Below are 15852 nucleotides of genomic sequence, written 5' to 3' on the forward strand. Positions count from 1 at the left end.
ATTTTGCGCGTTTAAAAGCGCGCGCGTGTGTATGAACGTGCGTTAATTTTCTTAGGACTTCTTTTTAATAAGATTTACGAAGAGTTAAGACGAATGCTGCTGCTGCTGCTCTAAAGCGCTTTAATAATATTTCGCTTGGTTCCCGTCGACGCATTTTACCCTCGCATCGGGCGTCGGCAAAGACATGCACCGCGTGATGTCTCCCAAATCATCGCGCGAAGAAGAATCAGAAGAAGAGTTACGAATAGCGTTCTCGTCGCTTTGAAATCTTGGTTTCGCTTTCTTCGCTTTCGCTTTCGCTTCCTCGGCGGCTTTTTGCTTCAACGCTGCGATTTTGATCGGTTTCTCCCGAGCTTCTTTCTCCTCTCGCTTTTCTCTCTCTTCTCTTTCCAGACGATTCTTGCGCGCGCGCTCTTTTTGCATTTGGACTTCGTTTTTGAACGTCTTGAGTTCGCCGATAGAACGCTCGACGGGAGCGAGCGCTTCCCGGGCTATTTGCGCGTCTTTTTTCACCTCTCTAATGTTCTCCTTCACGTCTTTCGGTAAAAGAGGGTTGATTTCGTCCGGAACGATGTTACTGATGTTAAAAATTAACGCCAGTAACAACGCAATGATTATGTACGGACTCAACTGTAACGCTAACAACCCGACCGCGACGAATGCAATCGCCGAAGGGTGTTCGTACGCCCATCCCAAAGCGCCGGTGACGAAGGTCCCCGCGCTCTCCGGATGCGATACGACGCCGTATGCAATCAAAATCGCGCCAAGCGGTAAGACTATCTTCTTTCCTATTTGCTCGATCGCCTTCGGTATGATTATCAAAGACGCTAACGCGATCACCGCCGTCAATTCCGGATTCTCCGACGCCAATCGAAACGCGTCCACTTCCGAGACGTCCGATATCAAGGACGGACCAATCGATTCTATTTTCTCTTCTCCTCCTCTGGCTTCTTCTCTGGCGCTCGCAAACTCTGGGAACCCGAAACAATACAGCGCGCCGCCACTACTCCCACCAACGCTCGTTTCAAAGCGCGAAATCCTCCTCTGCGCGTTCGAAACGTCATCATCGTCATCGTTTCTCATCACACCTGTCTCCTCCTCCTCTTTCCCCGTATCTTTTCTCCCGTCGTATCTCTCTCGCGTCGTCGTCTTTCGGTGATGCCTCCTCTTCCTTTTCGTCTTCGGATTGTGTCCGTTGGCGCGCACAAAGGCGGCGCGGTGCTGTCGAGAGAGAGACGACGACGCGTTTGACATGCTTTGCCCGCAGTTTCCTACTCTCGACCCCGAAGCGCTGTTCGTGCTTCTTACTCTGAAGATATTCTTGGGAAATTCTTCATTGAACACAAAAGATGGTGTGCGCGAAGTGCGAGGTGAAACTGAAACGGGTGATCACCCCGGACCCGTGGATGCAAAAAGTCAACGCCTCTGCGAAGAGCAGCGGTACTACGAGTACGAAACTCAACGAAAACAAAGCTTTATCCTCTTCCAAAAACTACGTCCTCGGCTCTCAACAGTGTCAAGTGTGTAAAAAATCGCTCCACCAACCCGGTCTGTTTTGCCAACCGTGCGCGTTTCAGCAAGGGAAATGCGCGATGTGCGGGGTCGAAGTCCAAGACGTGTCCATGCATAACGTCGGCGGGGATTTGGAGAGGAAGTTGAGAGAGAAGACGACGAGAGAGAAGTCGGAGAAGTTGATGAAATTGGAAAAGTTGGAGGAAGAGAGAGACAAGGAGGAGGAAGAGAAGAGGGAAAGGAAAAAGAGGAAAAGAGAAGAGAAGGAAAAGGAGAAGGAAGAGAGTAAAGAAAAAGGCGAGGAAGAGAAGACGGTTGCTAAAATCGAACCAACTGGGGCGACAAACTTGGTCGGTTCGCTATTGCAACAATCCGCCGGTTCGACGACGCCGACGACATCTTGGCAATACGACGGCAAAAGCGGGTATTACTTCGACGCGTCGAAGATGCAGTATTACGATCCGAAGACCAAGTTGTACTTTTGTTGCAGAACGAATAAATGGTTGAAGCCGGAAAACGAAAAACCGAAAAATGGGACGTTCAAGAGCGGCGCGAGAAAGCCGGACAAGTTCGGTTTGTGAGTTTAGTCGCGTCGCGTTCGTTTCGTAAGTTTAGTTTGTAGTCCGTATAGTTGTTAGTTTTTTAAAACGCTGGAACGATTTACGTGTTCGCGAACAACCACTCGGTGGCGGCGGAAATATCACCTCCCGTCTCTTTGATCGCGTCCTTTGCCATTTTCTTCGTGAACCCCATGTTCACGAGCATCTCTACCGGCCCTTCGGCGCTTGGGCTGTTATCGTCCTCGTTATCGTCGTCGTCGTCGTTTTTACTCTTTTTCGATTTCTTCGTCTTTTTCGCGGCTGGTTTCTTCGCCACCGCGGCTCTCTTCCCCGCGGCGACCCCTGCTGTTTTCTTCGCCTCGTTCGCGACGACGTTGGTCACGTCCTTCACCGTAGCGTTTGCGTTCTTTATTGTCGTTGTTGTTGTTGTTGTTGTCGTCGATGTCTTCATTGCTGTCGTCGTCTCGCCGGGTTTGCTGTTCTCACTCGCGGCAGTATTCGCCATCCTCACCGCCAACAACCTTTTCCTCAACTGCTTCAACACCTCCACCTTTTCATTGCTGGACAACTCCTCTACTTTCACTTCGTCCACGTTCACGACGCGCTTCGTCGGTCCCAACCCGCCATTCACGCCGCCTTTGTTATGATTCTTCCCCATGTACGCCGCCGCGCCTAAACCGGCGTCTCTCACTGGTTTTGGAATTTCAATCGCTTCGATTTGCTCCGGAGTTAACCCGAATAAACGCACGTTTTCCTCTCGCTTCGCCTTTAACTCCTCCTTCGACATCTTCCCGCCTTGGTTGGTAATCAACCCATTTTTCCTCACCACGGTTTCCCCAACCAACTGATCGTTCGCTTGCTTCACCGCGAACACGTCTAACTGTAACCCGGTATATTCCGCCAAGGATTGTTTCCCAAGTAATCGTTGCGTTTGCCCGTTCAACTGTTGGATTTGTTTCCCCGGTAAGGCGCCGGAGTCGACGATTTGGACCCACTTCCCGACGCCGAATTTTTTCAAAACGATGACTAAATTTTCAACCTCCGGTTTCGTCCATCCTGTTTTGTTGTTCGATGGGACGCGTTTTGATGTGCGTTAAAGATGAAAAAGAAGACGTTATTAAACGTTTTTAGAGAGAGTACAAGAGAGGCACAAAAACGGAACCGCTTTGAGAGTAGTCTCGTTTTCGAGAGAGAGAGACGACTGCGAGAAGGAGGACGAGAAATCGTATATCGTTTTCACATCATCGTTTCAAAAATTCAAACGCGAGAGACGAACGTCCCCAAAACCAAGACATCATCATCATCATCGCAACACACGCGCGCAGTAAACAAAGAGAGAGAAAGAAAGAACACGCATATAACAGAATACCTGGAGACGGGGTAAAATTCCACAAACTTCTCGCGTCGCCTACTTTTGGTCCTTGTTCCGCCATTATATGTGTAACGAGTTCTTTTTATGAAGAAAACTTTGAGCAAAACGCGAGAGAGGCGAAACGAGAGAGATTTGAGGGTGGAATTTAATTGGCTGCTTTCCCATCGCACATCACACAAAGAAGAAAAAAAATCGAATTTAAACGTCATTCTACATTACGCGGAAAGAGAGTAGTGTAATAAAGAGAGAAGAAGAAGAAGAGCTTTGAGGGTTCAGGGAGCGCAGAGGGTGTTGGAGAGAAGGGAAATGCCTGGAATGGCTGGAAACGTTTCCGCTGGGACGACGATTCAGACGACGCAAAAATCATCATCGTCTTTGGGGGGGGTGACAACGAGGAAGCAATCGCTCGCGTACATCCTCTCGTTCGTCGCTCTGTTCATGCTCGTCGCGTTGTGCGACTGGGAGAATTATACCTCTTCCACCACCATCGGTGGGAATACTAATTTCGGCAGCGCATTCAGAGAAGATTCGATGCGTATCATCAACGATTTGGAAGGCGTGAAATCGGAAAAGTTATCCGAGCGATTGGAAGAGTTGAGAGAGGAGAAGAAAAAGATTGAAGAAGAGATTAAGAAGACGACGAACGACAACGAAGAGGAAACGGAAGAAGAAGAAGAAGAAGAAGAAGACGGAATGACATCGACGAAACGAAAGAAAGAATACGACGAGAATAACTTCCCAGAGGCCATCATCGAGAACATCGAACGCGATTTAGGACACGGGGCGAGAGCGTACCGAGGACCGGAAGAACCGGCGAGGACGATGGAGTTGGCGAGGTTGAGATGCTTAAACGCGCCGGAACCGTGGTCGCCGTTTGATGCCGGGAGGAAGAAGGATAACGACGGGAACGTGAGAGGGAAAGGAGATGGGAGGAGGAGGAGGAGGAGGAGGAGGAGGAACGTGCTTTCTTCTTTTGAGCGAGCGGGAAAAGAAGAAGAAGAAGAAGAAGAAGAAGAAGAAATAATAGATAGTACTGGCGGGAGAAGGAAGCTTCTGGCGTATAGACTTCCGGCGGGGAAATATAAACCTTTACAACCAAAGTGCGCGGCGAGCGAACGCGTGAAGAAAAATATAAGACCCGGCGAAGACGCCGTCGTCGGGTGCTTGAAAACCAACAGGTGCTCGCACGCCGTAGAAGACGTGTTTACAGCCATACAAAATTTGGATGGAATCAAATCTTTAAAAAATTACGTCAGTTGTATCACCGTCAACGGCCAAACGAAAGGGTGCGGCTCGATTACGGGCAACCCGGAAACGTTCCCGTATATCGGCACGAAACCGCCGCCGAAAGCGAAGAAAGAAACGACGCGAACGTATAAAACATGCGCTTTAGTCGGCAACGGTCCTGGTTTACAACGCGAAGGTATGGGAGAAATCATCGACAAACACGATGCGGTGATTCGATTCAACACGTTCGTCTCCAGCGGCGTCTGGCAAAACTATACGGGAGTCAAATCCACCTTGCGCGTCTTCAACAAAAAACGCGCGGAAACCATGAAGAGCACGAAAAACGTCTACATCTCCTCGACGAAAACGAAAGACAAAAAAGACGTCGAAAACGAGTTGTGGATCTTTTGGAACTACATGTCCTTCCCGTTCCTCCCTCCGGTTTTACGAGCGAACAAAAACACCGCCATCATGGCGCCAGACGTCATCAAATACATGGTCAACGGCTACTTCAAATCTCGATCGGATTTACACCGTTTAGGATATAAAGGTTTCCAGTGTCCAACCAACGTCAATTCAGGCATCCACGCCATGTACATGGCCATGCAAATGTGCGAACGCGTCAATTTATTCGGTTTCAGTTACAGCATGGACATGTTGAACAAACGCAACGACGCTCGATCGCCGCGCATGTCTCGATTCCACGATTGGGCGTTCGATACCATGTTGGTCAGATTGTTGCATCTCAGCGGGTACGTCAACGTGTGCACTTCGTAGTTTTAGCTCGTAGCAGTAGCAGCAGCAGTAATAATAATAGTAATAGTACTAATAATAACGCGATGCTAGCATACGGTAGAGATCAGAGATCGTGTTGTTCTCTGGCGCTCGTCGTTGAGTTTCTTTCACTTTTTTCGCTCCCTCTGCTTGCTTGCACGCAAAGTCTCGTCAAAACACCGAAGAAAAAAAGAAGGAGATTCATCATAAAATTCAACGCCTGTTTCTGTTGCGACGATTTTTAGTATAAAAGCGCGCGAAACGAGAGCAGAGTGAGCGGTGTTTTCTCTGCGAGTAGTAGTAATAGTCGCAGAAGATCTGTGCGCAGCAACAGCAGTCGCGTGTGTTCTCTCGTGAATTCTTCTTTTCTCGATCGACTTTCCCCGCTGCCTGCACAAAGTGAAAGTTTTACGAAAGCGTAAAGAAGAAGAAGAAGAAGAAGAAGAAGAAGAAGAGAAGAAATGGCCGGCTCAAAAGGAGGACTCGTCGATGCGTCCGTGTCGGGATGCATACGCGCGATTCTGATCGCCTACGCCGCGTATTCCGCCTACGCTATTCGTTTATTCGCGGTGCAAGAATACGGGAGGATCATTCACGAATTCGACCCGTGGTTCAACTTTCGAGCGACGCAATATTTAGCGGAAAACGGATGGAAAAAATTTTCCACCTGGTTCGATTACATGAGTTGGTACCCGCTGGGAAGACCAGTCGGGTCGACGATTTACCCCGGGATGCAAGTCACCGCGGTGACGTTGTGGAAAGCGATCAACGTATTCACGCCGATTTCGTTGAACGATACGTGCGTGTTTTTTCCGGCGTGGTTCGGCGGCGCGGCGACGGTGTTGACGGCGATGTTGACGTACGAGTGTTCCGGGAGCGCTTGGGGTGGGGTAGTCGCGGCTTTGATTATGGCGATCATCCCGGCGCATACGATGAGGTCCATCGCGGGTGGGTACGATAACGAGTCTTTAGCGGTGACGGCGATGGTGTTGACGTTTTACATGTGGACGAGATCGAATAGAAACGAAAAATCTTGGCCGTTGGGCGCGGTGGCTGGGTTGTGCTACGTGTACATGGTCGCCGCCTGGGGTGGGTACACGTTCGTTTTGAATATGGTTGGTTTACACGCGGCGGCGTTGGTCGCGTTGAGGCATTACACTGACGCGTTGAGAAAGGCGTATTCGTTGTTTTGGATCGTGGGTACTTTGGGGGCGATTCAGTTTCCCGTGGTCGGGTTACAACCGATTAAAAGCGCCGAGCAAATTGCTCCGATGTTTGTATTTTTTGGTTTGAACATCATCGGGTACGGGGAGATGTTAGTGAAGAAGCAAAAGTTGCAAGGCGATAGGAAGAAGGCGTGGCAGTTACGAATAAGGGTGTACACGGGAGCGGCGACGATTGCGTGTGCTATTTGCGCCGCGTTGGCGCCAACCGGGTGGTTCGGGCCGTTGTCCGTCCGCGTTCGCGGTTTGTTTATTAAACACACGCAAACTGGGAATCCGTTGGTAGACTCGGTCGCCGAACATCAACCGGGGACCGCGGACGCGTACGAGAGGTACTTGCACAAGTCCATGTTTATGACCGCCCCGATTGGTTTCCTCTTTGCCATGGCGCACTTCTTCGCGCACGTCAACCCGCAATCATTGTTCTTGCCGTTGTACGCCTGCGTGGCATATTATTTCGCCAACAGAATGGTTCGTTTGATCATCTTCTTAGGCCCGATTGCGGCGAGTTTGTGCGGGATCGCGGTTGGGTACGCCCTCGACGATTTGCACAAGATTTGCAAGAAATACGCCGTTCGATACTTGGAAGGTAAATCGATTTTGTTCCACGTGGATGAAGAAGAGAAGAAAGCCAAAGAAGAGGCGAAGAAAAGAGCGGACGAACCGCCGGCGAAGATTTCGAACACAAAAATGAAGAAGAAGTATTCCAACAACGTGACCTCTTCCTCTTCAGATGCGAAGAATAAAGATTCTTTCGTCAGTGACCCGAGACAAGCCATCTCGAAGATCTACCACTCGAACGTTTCCGTCTTGTTTCGTTTGACGCTCTTGTGTCTCGGACTCGCGAACTTTGCCATCATGTGGCCTGCATTTATGAACTACTCCTACGAGATGGCGCAGGGCATGTCCATGCCGTCCGTAATGTTCAAAGGCCAACTCCAAGATGGCCGGGTCATTCTCGTTCGCGATTACATGGACGCTTACGAGTGGGTGCGAGACAACACGCCGGAAGACGCTCGCGTCATGGCCTGGTGGGATTACGGTTACCAAATCACCGGCATCGCCAACCGCACCTCCATCGCGGATGGGAACACGTGGAACCACGAACACATCGCCAACCTCGCGCGAACGCTCACCGCGCCGGAAGACGAAGCGTACGACGTCATCCGTCACTTGGCCGATTACGTCCTCGTGTGGACAGGTGGCGGTTCCGACGATATGGCAAAATCGCCGCATCTCTTCCGCATTGGCGCCAGCATCGGTCAAAAAGGTGGCACCGTGGACATGATGGACATCCACCGCAAATTCGGCGTCGACCGTCAAGGCCGTCCGACGCCTATGATGGCCAATTCGTTACTCTTCAAACTCGTCTCCTTCCAAGGCGGCGTCTCCGAAGACCACTTCGAAGAAGTCTTCACGACGAAATATAGAAAAGTGCGCATTTACAAAGTCGTCGACGTGGACATGGAATCTCGAAACTGGCTCTCAGATCCGAGCAACCGCGTGTGCGACCCGCCGGGAAGTTGGCAGTGCCCCGGCCGATACCCGCCGGCGTTGAAAAAGTACCCGAAGTTGATCAAACCGGCGTACCCGGCGGAAAGAGAAAAAATGGCCGCCGAAAACGCAAAAAAGATGAAGAAGAAGAGCGGTGGTAGTGCATCAGAACTTTAACGCCTTTTGTTCGCGAGAGATTAGAGAGAGAGAGAGAGAGAGAGAGAGAGAGAGAGAGACTTAAATGTTGTTGTTGTTGTTATTTTACCTACTAGTAGTTGACTACCCTTTTTACGTGTTGACTTTCCCCAGAAATTTTAAACCATTTGCACACTTTCACGTCATGGCCGAACACCACCAAGGCACCATCGCGTCTTCTCCCGCTGCCATTTCAACCAATAATTTAGACCAGTACTTCACCGAATGGTTCCACGCGGCCGATGCCGACAAGAACAATCAAATTTCCGGCAACGAAGCCGTTGCATTCTTCACCAAATTCGACGGTTTAGTGAAGAAAGATCTCATCGAGTTGTGGGAAATCGCGGACGAAAAGAAGCGAGGATTTCTCACCGCGCGAGAATTCATCGTCGCCTGCGGGGTGGTGTCGTTAAAACAAGCCGGGGTGAAAGAAATTACAGCCGCGCACGCGCACTTGTTGAGGAACGGAGAGACGAGAGGGTTACCCACGCCGGTTTTGAAACGTGGGGAGCGTGTAGTGGTAGGGGACTCGAACGAAGAAGCGCCGGCGAGCCGCGCAGCGACAGAAACACAACACGAAGAAGAGAACAAGACGACGACGAGTAGTGGAAGACCGATGTTGAGCGACGATATATTTGCGGCGTACGATCAACCGCCGGGTGTCCCGGTCGTCGCCGCGGGTGGATTTGATGGTTTCGGCGACGCGGGAGGAGGAGCGGACGGCGGGTTTAATGCCGCTCCGGCGAGTTCGTTTAGTGCCGATGCGTTCAATAGTGCACCTTCTTCGTCAGTAACGGTGGGAGGGTTTGGCGCTCCCCCTCCTTCTGTATCTTCTGATTTCAATATTGGTTTCGATTCCAATTTTCAAACGTCGTCGCAAGCTTTCGCTTCTACCGCTCCGGTGCCTCCCCCAAGCGCGATGCCTCCTCTGCCGCAAAAATGGCCGGCGATGGGACCAAGCGATTACCAGAGGTATCAAATTCAGTTTTTGCAAAGCACGAATAACGATCCGACCGCGTCCATTCCGGCGCAAGTGTGCGCGCCGATGATTGCGGCGTCCGGGTTGGAGAAGCACGTTTTGAAGCAAGTTTGGGAAATTGCCGACGCGAGGAAGATTGGCGCGTTGGCGTGGCCGGAGTTTGTAGTCGGAATGTACTTAGCCGACGTCATTAAGACCAGGGGTGTGCAATGTCCAGAGATGATGCCGCCGATGCCGTTCCCTCCGTTTGATCAGAACGCGGCTGGTTTGTTGACAAACATCGCGCCTTCGATTTCGATGGCTCCCGCCGCTGCTGCCGTCGCCGCTCCTCCTCCTCCTCCTCAACAACAACAACAACAGCAAATGTTCGCTGGCATTCAAGCACCTGTCGCGCAACAAGATACGTTTAACTTCATCCCTGGTTCGCAGCTTCGCGACGAGTTCAATACCGTCTCGGCGACGGCGAGTACTACGTCTCATCACACTCACGGCGACGCGACGTTCACCTTTCGTGGTCCGCAACTCGATCTCTCTGCCGTTCCAGACGCCGAGCGACAGTTCGCGGAAGCGCAATTAGACGCCGCAAAGCAAGCCGATGAAAATTTATTCGCGCAAGAAACCAAAGAATCCGAAAATAAAATGTCCGCCAAAGCCGCCCAAGAGGCTTTAGGTAATTTAGCGTTGTTTCGAAGGAAGTGCGAGGCGAATTTAGCCGAGGCGGAGAATAAAGCCTCGGTCGCAGAAAGCGAAGCGAGAGAGTTAAAGAAGAAAGTCGAAGAGGCGATGAAGATGTGCGAGGAGTTGATTCAGAAGAGTGAACAAGGCGGTGACGCTTCTATCGCAAAACGATTAGAGAAAGCGAGAGAGGAAAGAGACGCGTTGCGAGCGCAGTTGGAGGAGGAAAACGCGAAACTTCGAGAATTGAGCGGGAATAGCGCGACGAGTGCTTCGAACACGTCCGAGATGGAACTTGAGATTGAAAATACGGAAAAAGAAGTTGCAAAAATTAAAAGCGACATCGCGTTAGCGCAAAAGCGATTACAACTGGCGAGTGAACGCGCGGATTTGACGACGCAACTGGCCAACGTTTCCCTGGCTGCGGAGGAGAAAGCGCGAGAACAACTTTCTCCTCATCCTCAACCATCAGCCATGACGCCGAACGGTTCTTGGGGAGGCGTGCAAATTCCTCCTTTACCACCGATGCCAACGCCGACGCCACCGACGCCGGAGACCGCTAAAATAGGCTTCGACAAATGGAACGAATGGGACGCGACTAAGACGCCGCCAGTCGGAGGGAAACCGCCGCAACAACAAAAGCAACCACAACTTCAAGATGATTTATTCAGCCATTCACCTCCAGTTATTCCACCAGCTTCGGTGAGTGCAAAACCAACACAGCAGCAACAACAACAACAGCCAAAGCCGACGGACAGCTTTGATTTCTCCGCGCCAACGCCGCGAGATTTCGCCCCTCCCGCGGTCGCCGCCGCGTTGTACTCGCAAACCAGTTCCGGAGGCTTCTTCTCCGACGACGAGACGACGCCGAATCATTCGAGAAACCCGAGCGGTTTGGACGGGATTAACTTTAGCCATACTCACGCCGCGACCGGAGGAGTAAATAATGGCATTCCACCATCACCAGCTCTCTTCAATCATCAACAACAAACCGGCGGCGGCGTCGCCAAGACGCCGGAAAACTTTATCGATCCGTTCGCCGTGAGTGACGAAGGCGACGACGACGACGTCGAGGATAGTTTCGACGATCCTTTTGCATAGATAGAAACGAGAGAGAGAGAGAGAGAGAGAGAGAGAGAGAATAGAATACATGACTAGCGCGTTAAAACTACCACCACCCGCGAGGTGCCAAACCAAAGTAAGAAGAGAAGAGAATGACTTTTTCAGATAAATTTCTAAACCCTAAATATTAGCCTGACCCAAGTCTCCCGCCAATTCTCAATTCTCGTCACACACAGACTCCTCTTTCTTTAAAGCGCTTGCGGAAACACGAAAGAGCCTTCTTTGCTTGTTTGTTGTTTTCGAGGAAGAAGACGAGATATGTTTAAGCGCTCAAAATCCAACAAGAACACCACCAACGCCGGAGGAGGAGGATTAGGAGGACAAGGCTCGGCGGCGAATGCTAATAAAAAGCTCAATTTTACCGTCGTCATTCACGAGTTGATTCTCCCGATACTTGACGATGCGAATTATGTTTCTGCTAAGAATAGGAAGAAGAATACGAATAACAGCGATGAAAACGAGATACCGAAGATTCAAACGACGAACGCGTTGAGAGCTATCGCGTGGTACCGAGGGAATAAGAAATCAGGGGTGACGAGAAGTATCGTCGCGAAACCTTATTCTTACGGAAAGCCAGTTGATGGTGCCAACGCTTCTTTCGAGGAGGAGGAGGAGCAAGTGCTGGAAAAACACGACTTCGAAAACGAATCGTTCCAATTCGAGGCGACGATGACGGGAAACAAAAAGAAATCCTTACGATTTTTAATACTCGAAGCGAACAAGAACGAAGCGGAAGCACCGAAAGAAGGGGTGAAGAAAGTGGCGGGGATGCACGTCGGGACGGTGGATTGCGATTTGAGCAATTTTCTGAAACCGGAACGACGAGGCGGGAGGATGGGCGCGAAGGTGACCGTAGAGGTTGAGTTGGAGCAGAATTTTCTGAAAGGGAAAGGGAAGAGCGTTTTGAACTATTCGAAGACGCCGAGAGGTGGGAGAGCGAGACTGACGATGACGATTCGACACGATAGGGAAGATTCGACGGAAGGGAGCGCCTTCGCCGCGGCGGCGGAAGGAGGCTCGGAGAGTATTAGCAACAATCGGTTCTCGAGAATAAAACAAGAACATCAAGCAGCCAGCACTAGTCGTGAGAATACCCTGAACAGCAACAATAATAGCACTGATGGTAGTAGTGGAGACCAAGATAATCGACCGATATCCACATTTTCCGTGGCTGATGTCGTGAAACCTGGGCAGCGACCTGTTGGAAACGTCTCTGCAAATCGCATGCCACTCGCGAAAGCATCGTCATCCTTACACGCGTCGCGATTTGGCGCTGGTGGGGCTGCAGGGATTGTTGCCAACACTGCGAGACCAGCAATGTCTAGCGAGAACGACGCGATGATGATGGATGCGTCCAAATCTACCGCTAAGATGTTTGCCCGAAATCGATTCGAGAATGTACCATCAAACGCTCACGAGCAACTGCAAGCGGATGAAGCCGATGAGGATGGAGAATGGAACCCGTTTTCAAGTAAGCACGAACATCAGAAACATCAACAACCGAAAGAAGAAAGAGAAAGAACCGAAGAGGAAGATTGGAACCCGTTTGCGCGACGCGGAAACGGCGTGTCGACCGGCAACTTGGGCGCATCGATAAGCGCGGCGGATAAAAGCGAGACGCCTCGCATGGGCAATTCGAATGCGCAAGACAATACTTACAAAAATAATGATAACAAGGAAGTCGATAGCGACGGCTTTCTCCTCGATTCGGATTTAGAAACAGAAGATGATGATGAATTCGATACTGACGAAGATAATGAGGAAGAAGAAGAAGAAGAATTCGATGACATCGACGATGCGCTCACGCATCGCACTTTTCAAAACGACGAGACGTATGACGATGACGATGATCGATGCACAACGCCGCCTCTTACGCCTGGACCTACGCGACCGCCACCGACGCCACCGCACAGAAAGACTTCGTACGCGGGAAGCTCTGTCGATCACCGCTCTGAGTTACGAGATCGCGAGGACTTCGCATCGCACGGCGTTCCTAACGCCGCGGGTGGTCCGATGTTTGTGGACAAGTCTCCTGAATTTAGGAGACGGTCGTTGAAGTTTCGCACGGATAAGCAGTTGTTTGCAGACGATGTTCTCGAATCGAAAGGCTCGCCACCGTTTCGAAACGCGCGCACGAATAGTTTGTTAGTGGACGTCTCCTTGGATAGTAATGGAAACGATTTGCGCGGACGATCTTTGAACAATTCCATGGATCGATCCAGAGGCGATTTTGATTGGAGCAGCATACCCATGCCGCAAGCCGCAGCGGAAAGTTTATTGTTGCAGTCGCAGAGACAAAACAATATCAACAACGCTACTTCTCACACGGCGCGAAGTGATGCGCCTTCATCGCCGACGAAAAATTCTGAACTCTCCATGGTTGAGCGCATTTCACAAGATTGGGATTTGGAGTACCGCGCGGGTATTCGTGTGAGTTCTGACGGCAATCGCTCCGAAGGCGTTCGCTCGTCTCTCATGAACGCGGGAAGTCAAAAAACCACTCGCACGTCGATCGATCATAAGAGCACCGCACAACAACTAGAACAAGAATTGGAAGTGGTCAAAACGAGATACGAGCACGAAATTTCCGAACTCAAAGACGACCTCTCCGAAGAGCAACAAAAGAACCAGAGAATATCCGAGCAGCTCGAACGCGCGAAGAAGAGCTTGGACGAAACAAAGTTAGAACTCGGAGCAACGCAAGTTTCTCACGCCAGATTGGAAGAGGAAAACGAAAAGTTGAAGAATCTCGCGCAGACTTTGAAGCAAAACGTTGCCGCCGCGCAAAGCAGACGAAGCAACGACGAGAGCGCCGATATCGCCGCGGCGCAAAGTTCTTTAAAAGTTGCATCGTTAGAGCGAGATGAGGCGAGAAATGAAATAAATCAGTTACGACAAGTCATCGAAACGTTGAGAACGGATTTAAGCAACGAAAAAGCGAGAACGTCGTTAGAATTTGCCATGCGCAAGTCATCGTTGGGTGACGACCAATCTGATGTCATCATGGGAGAAGCCAGGCACGCGTACTCTTCGACGAGCGGGAACGATTCAGATGGGGATATGATTCCACCGTGGGCAAAAAGAAGCGCGACTGTCGTCACAAAGTTTGACCGCCTTAAATCAACCAGGGCGATCGTGGACGAAGACTCGACGGATGATGAGGAAACGGACGAGGAAGAGGTTGAGGACGATAACGATTTGAAAGCGAAAGTAGTTTCTCATGATGAACAAGGAGAAGGATTGGACCATCATCACACATTGACAAGGACGAAGACGACGACGACGACTGTAACGGAGTACGGCGCGCTCATTGAAGCCGCGCTCGTTCGAACGCCGCAAACGACGGAGAATTTCGTCGTCGCCAAAGCGTTATTTGCGTATGCCTTTCAAGACGATGAAGCGTCAAGAGACGAGAGATGTTATCGCGTCCTCGATGCATTCAGTGGATGTATTCGAGGGTACGCGTTCGATGAACCAAAGCAGCTCGTTGCAATCTGGGTGCAAATTGCCGCCTTTGCGAGAGGTTTGAAATCGAAGGGTAATACTCTATCCACGGCTTGGGAAGATGCCAGGAAATTGAGAGACGAAACGTTCACGTTTGCATTTGAAGCCGTGTGGCGCCGCGCGATATATCCATCCATCATATGCACGAGCGACGACGAGTGTGCGGCGGAATCTTTGGAGAAACGAAACGAACTGAAAGGTGACGGCGAACGCGTTGGGCGCGTCTACGTTCGCGCTTTAGATCGCGCTGCGATTCTTCTAGGTGTCAACGAAACTGCGAACCAAGCGCCCGGCTTGGCCGTCGCCAACGCGGCCATCTTACGAGCGATACTTTCTCGGTTAGATAACGCATTAGTTGGAACCGTTTTATCGATGGAGGATAATACTAGCGATATCGTCGATCACATCGAAGATATTGCTAATCTTGTCCCGGGAGAAGGCGTCGTGAGCTTCTCCGCCGGAGCTCACTTGAAACAGTGCGTCTCGCTCGTCTCTCGATGGTCGGAATCCATAGGCGGCATGTCAACCTCCAACAACGCAACACCATTCGTCGCGCTTTCAAACAGTCGATGCTTAGCGGACGCAATGATGGTCCCAAGAGTCAACTTAATGGATGAATCAGTCCGCTCGGGCATCCAAGGTCAACTCACGAACGTCATGATTAGCAAAATTCTCGAAAAACGAGTCAAGTGCGAATTGGACGACGACCGCGTGGACCCGAACACGGCTGCCGCCATCGCCGAGTGCGTCATTCGCTTGAGCAAAGAAGACGCAGAAGAGGCATCAAAGAAGACAAAAACACCAACAACAATAAACGCCTCTTCCTTCTTAGACTTTAACGCGGACAAAATTGGTGCCGATCAAGTCTGGGACGAGCGTCAGTTTCTCGACAACGAATCCCGAGACGCGCTCGAGCGCGCCAAGGCGTCCTCCTTCCCGCAGTTTGCCGATCGTTGGGAACATCACCCTCGACAACAACAGAAAGAAGAAGAACAAAATATGTAAAATAAAGAATATCCGCAGCAGGTAGAAGAAGAGAATTGAATGTAGTCTCTACAACGTGTATTTTAATGAAAAGCAGAAGAGCAATAGAAGATTACTTGTTAATGTTTCGAGCCAAAAAATTTTCGCCAAAGTGCTTCCAAAGTGTGCAACGTGCAAAGCGCTTTGAGATTTCACCACCTCTTCTTGATTGTTTTCATCTTCGCGTTCTCG

At 50.6% G+C, this 15852-nt stretch overlaps 7 protein-coding genes across 7 annotated transcripts; 5 read left to right on the forward strand and 2 right to left on the reverse strand.

Moving 5' to 3' along the window:
• Positions 1-120: 120 nt before the first annotated feature.
• Bathy03g03530 (predicted protein) lies at positions 121-1254 on the reverse strand (the record flags this gene model as incomplete). The annotated part of the gene is made up of 1 exon (XM_007514226.1): positions 121-1254. The coding sequence occupies one exon, from the start codon at positions 1252-1254 to the stop codon at positions 121-123; it is 1134 nt and encodes a 377-aa protein (XP_007514288.1).
• Positions 1255-1349: 95 nt separating this feature from the next.
• Positions 1350-2093, forward strand: Bathy03g03540 (predicted protein; the record flags this gene model as incomplete). The annotated part of the gene is made up of 1 exon (XM_007513874.1): positions 1350-2093. The coding sequence occupies one exon, from the start codon at positions 1350-1352 to the stop codon at positions 2091-2093; it is 744 nt and encodes a 247-aa protein (XP_007513936.1).
• A 79-nt stretch (positions 2094-2172) lies between these two features.
• Bathy03g03550 (predicted protein) lies at positions 2173-3505 on the reverse strand (the record flags this gene model as incomplete). The annotated part of the gene is made up of 2 exons (XM_007514340.1): positions 2173-3128; positions 3442-3505. 2 exons carry the CDS (start codon positions 3503-3505, stop codon positions 2173-2175), a joined length of 1020 nt encoding a protein of 339 aa, XP_007514402.1.
• Positions 3506-3759: 254 nt separating this feature from the next.
• Bathy03g03560 (beta-galactoside alpha-2,6-sialyltransferase 1) lies at positions 3760-5448 on the forward strand (the record flags this gene model as incomplete). The annotated part of the gene is made up of 1 exon (XM_007514301.1): positions 3760-5448. One exon carries the CDS (start codon positions 3760-3762, stop codon positions 5446-5448), a length of 1689 nt encoding a protein of 562 aa, XP_007514363.1.
• Positions 5449-5906: 458 nt separating this feature from the next.
• On the forward strand, positions 5907-8339 carry Bathy03g03570 (oligosaccharyl transferase-like protein; the record flags this gene model as incomplete). The annotated part of the gene is made up of 1 exon (XM_007514329.1): positions 5907-8339. The coding sequence occupies one exon, from the start codon at positions 5907-5909 to the stop codon at positions 8337-8339; it is 2433 nt and encodes an 810-aa protein (XP_007514391.1).
• A 163-nt stretch (positions 8340-8502) lies between these two features.
• On the forward strand, positions 8503-11112 carry Bathy03g03580 (predicted protein; the record flags this gene model as incomplete). The annotated part of the gene is made up of 1 exon (XM_007514215.1): positions 8503-11112. One exon carries the CDS (start codon positions 8503-8505, stop codon positions 11110-11112), a length of 2610 nt encoding a protein of 869 aa, XP_007514277.1.
• A 279-nt stretch (positions 11113-11391) lies between these two features.
• On the forward strand, positions 11392-15642 carry Bathy03g03590 (unknown protein; the record flags this gene model as incomplete). The annotated part of the gene is made up of 1 exon (XM_007514084.1): positions 11392-15642. One exon carries the CDS (start codon positions 11392-11394, stop codon positions 15640-15642), a length of 4251 nt encoding a protein of 1416 aa, XP_007514146.1.
• Positions 15643-15852: the final 210 nt, after the last annotated feature.

This window comes from Bathycoccus prasinos, assembly GCF_002220235.1.
Source record: "Bathycoccus prasinos genomic : Chromosome_3".
NCBI lineage: Eukaryota > Viridiplantae > Chlorophyta > Mamiellophyceae > Mamiellales > Bathycoccaceae > Bathycoccus > Bathycoccus prasinos.